The sequence below is a fragment of the Bidens hawaiensis genome, unplaced genomic scaffold (genome assembly GCF_021521415.1).
Source record: "Bidens hawaiensis isolate Kalapana, Puna unplaced genomic scaffold, B.hawaiensis_p1.1 tig00047432_1, whole genome shotgun sequence".
Classification (NCBI taxonomy): domain Eukaryota; kingdom Viridiplantae; phylum Streptophyta; class Magnoliopsida; order Asterales; family Asteraceae; genus Bidens; species Bidens hawaiensis.
The window spans coordinates 1-1,311 of NW_027498469.1; the positions used below are offsets into that span (position 1 = coordinate 1).

At 38.4% G+C, this 1,311-nt stretch overlaps 1 protein-coding gene across 1 annotated transcript; it reads left to right on the top strand.

Moving 5' to 3' along the window:
* Window positions 1–37: 37 nt before the first annotated feature.
* On the top strand, window positions 38–700 carry LOC143596964 (LEAF RUST 10 DISEASE-RESISTANCE LOCUS RECEPTOR-LIKE PROTEIN KINASE-like 1.1). The gene has a single exon (XM_077075605.1). The coding sequence runs from the start codon at window positions 38–40 to the stop codon at window positions 698–700; it is 663 nt and encodes a 220-aa protein (XP_076931720.1).
* The last annotated feature ends 611 nt before the right edge of the window (window positions 701–1,311 follow it).

Sequence of the window (1,311 nt, forward strand, 5' to 3'; positions counted from 1 at the left end):
ACTATATGACAACAACTACAAACGAGTCCAACATTTCATGAATGAGGTTGAAATACTAACCAAGTTACGACATTCACACTTAGTCTTGCTTTATGGTTGCACTTTGAGACAAAGTCGAGAGCTTCTCATTATTTACGAGTATATCCCGAATGGCACCGTTGCCGATCACCTCCATGGGGAACACACAAATTCAGGCCTGCTATCATGGCCAATTCGTATAAAAATTGCCATTGAAACTGCCAGTGCACTAGTGTACCTCCATGCCTCTGAAATCATACATCGAGATGTTAAGACAAACAACATTCTTCTTGATCACAATTTTAGTGTCAAAGTAGTAGATTTTGGTCTCTTGAGACTCATACCAAATAATGCCACTCATGTGTCAATGGCTCCTCAAGGGATCCCGGGATACTTAGATCCCCAATATCACCAGTGTTATCAGTTAACAGACAAAAGTGACGTTTACAGCTTTGGAGTTGTTTTGATTGAACTAATATCATCAATGGCGGCTGTAGATTTAAGTAGGACCAAAGACGATATTAGTTTGGCAAACCTTGCTTTAAACAGGATTCAAACATGTGCAATTGATCAATTAATCAACCCTGTGCTAGGATTCGAATCGAATCTTGAAATCAAGAACATAGCCAACTCTAACGAGCTAATTGCTTGCCAAAAGCCAAAACATAGTCTTAAAATATAACGTGGCCTTGCTTATTGTTGAGAATAGAGTAGCCATTGATGTTCAATTAGATCTTCTTGAAGTTGATGATGTGTCGAGCTATCTCTAATATGAAGATGGCGTTCGATGAATTCTGTAAACTCAGTTGTGTGATCGCGCGACAATTCAAGGAGATCATCAAGTTGATCATACTCAAAGTTAAGATTGTCACCATCATCATGCTCATCTTCAATGATCATATTATTTAAAATAACACACGTTTTCATTATAGTTGTTAGTTCACTCACTTTGAACATCCGGGAAGATCCTCGAATTATTGCAAATCTTTGTTGAAGTATACCGAATGCTCGCCCGACATCTTTTCTTGCCGATTCTTGTGCTTTTGCAAAATATTTATTCTTATTCCCTCTTGGTGATGGAATCGTCTTCACAAAAGTGTGCCACTTAGGATAAATACCACCCGCAAGGTAATATCCTATTGTATAATCATGACCGTTGATTTTGTAATTGACTGAAGGAGCATGCAAGTTCCGAGAAAATAAATGACCTCTCTAACACATTAATGTCATTTTCTGAACCAGGCATACCAAAAAATGCACGCCATATCCAGAGATCATATGAAGCAACCGCCC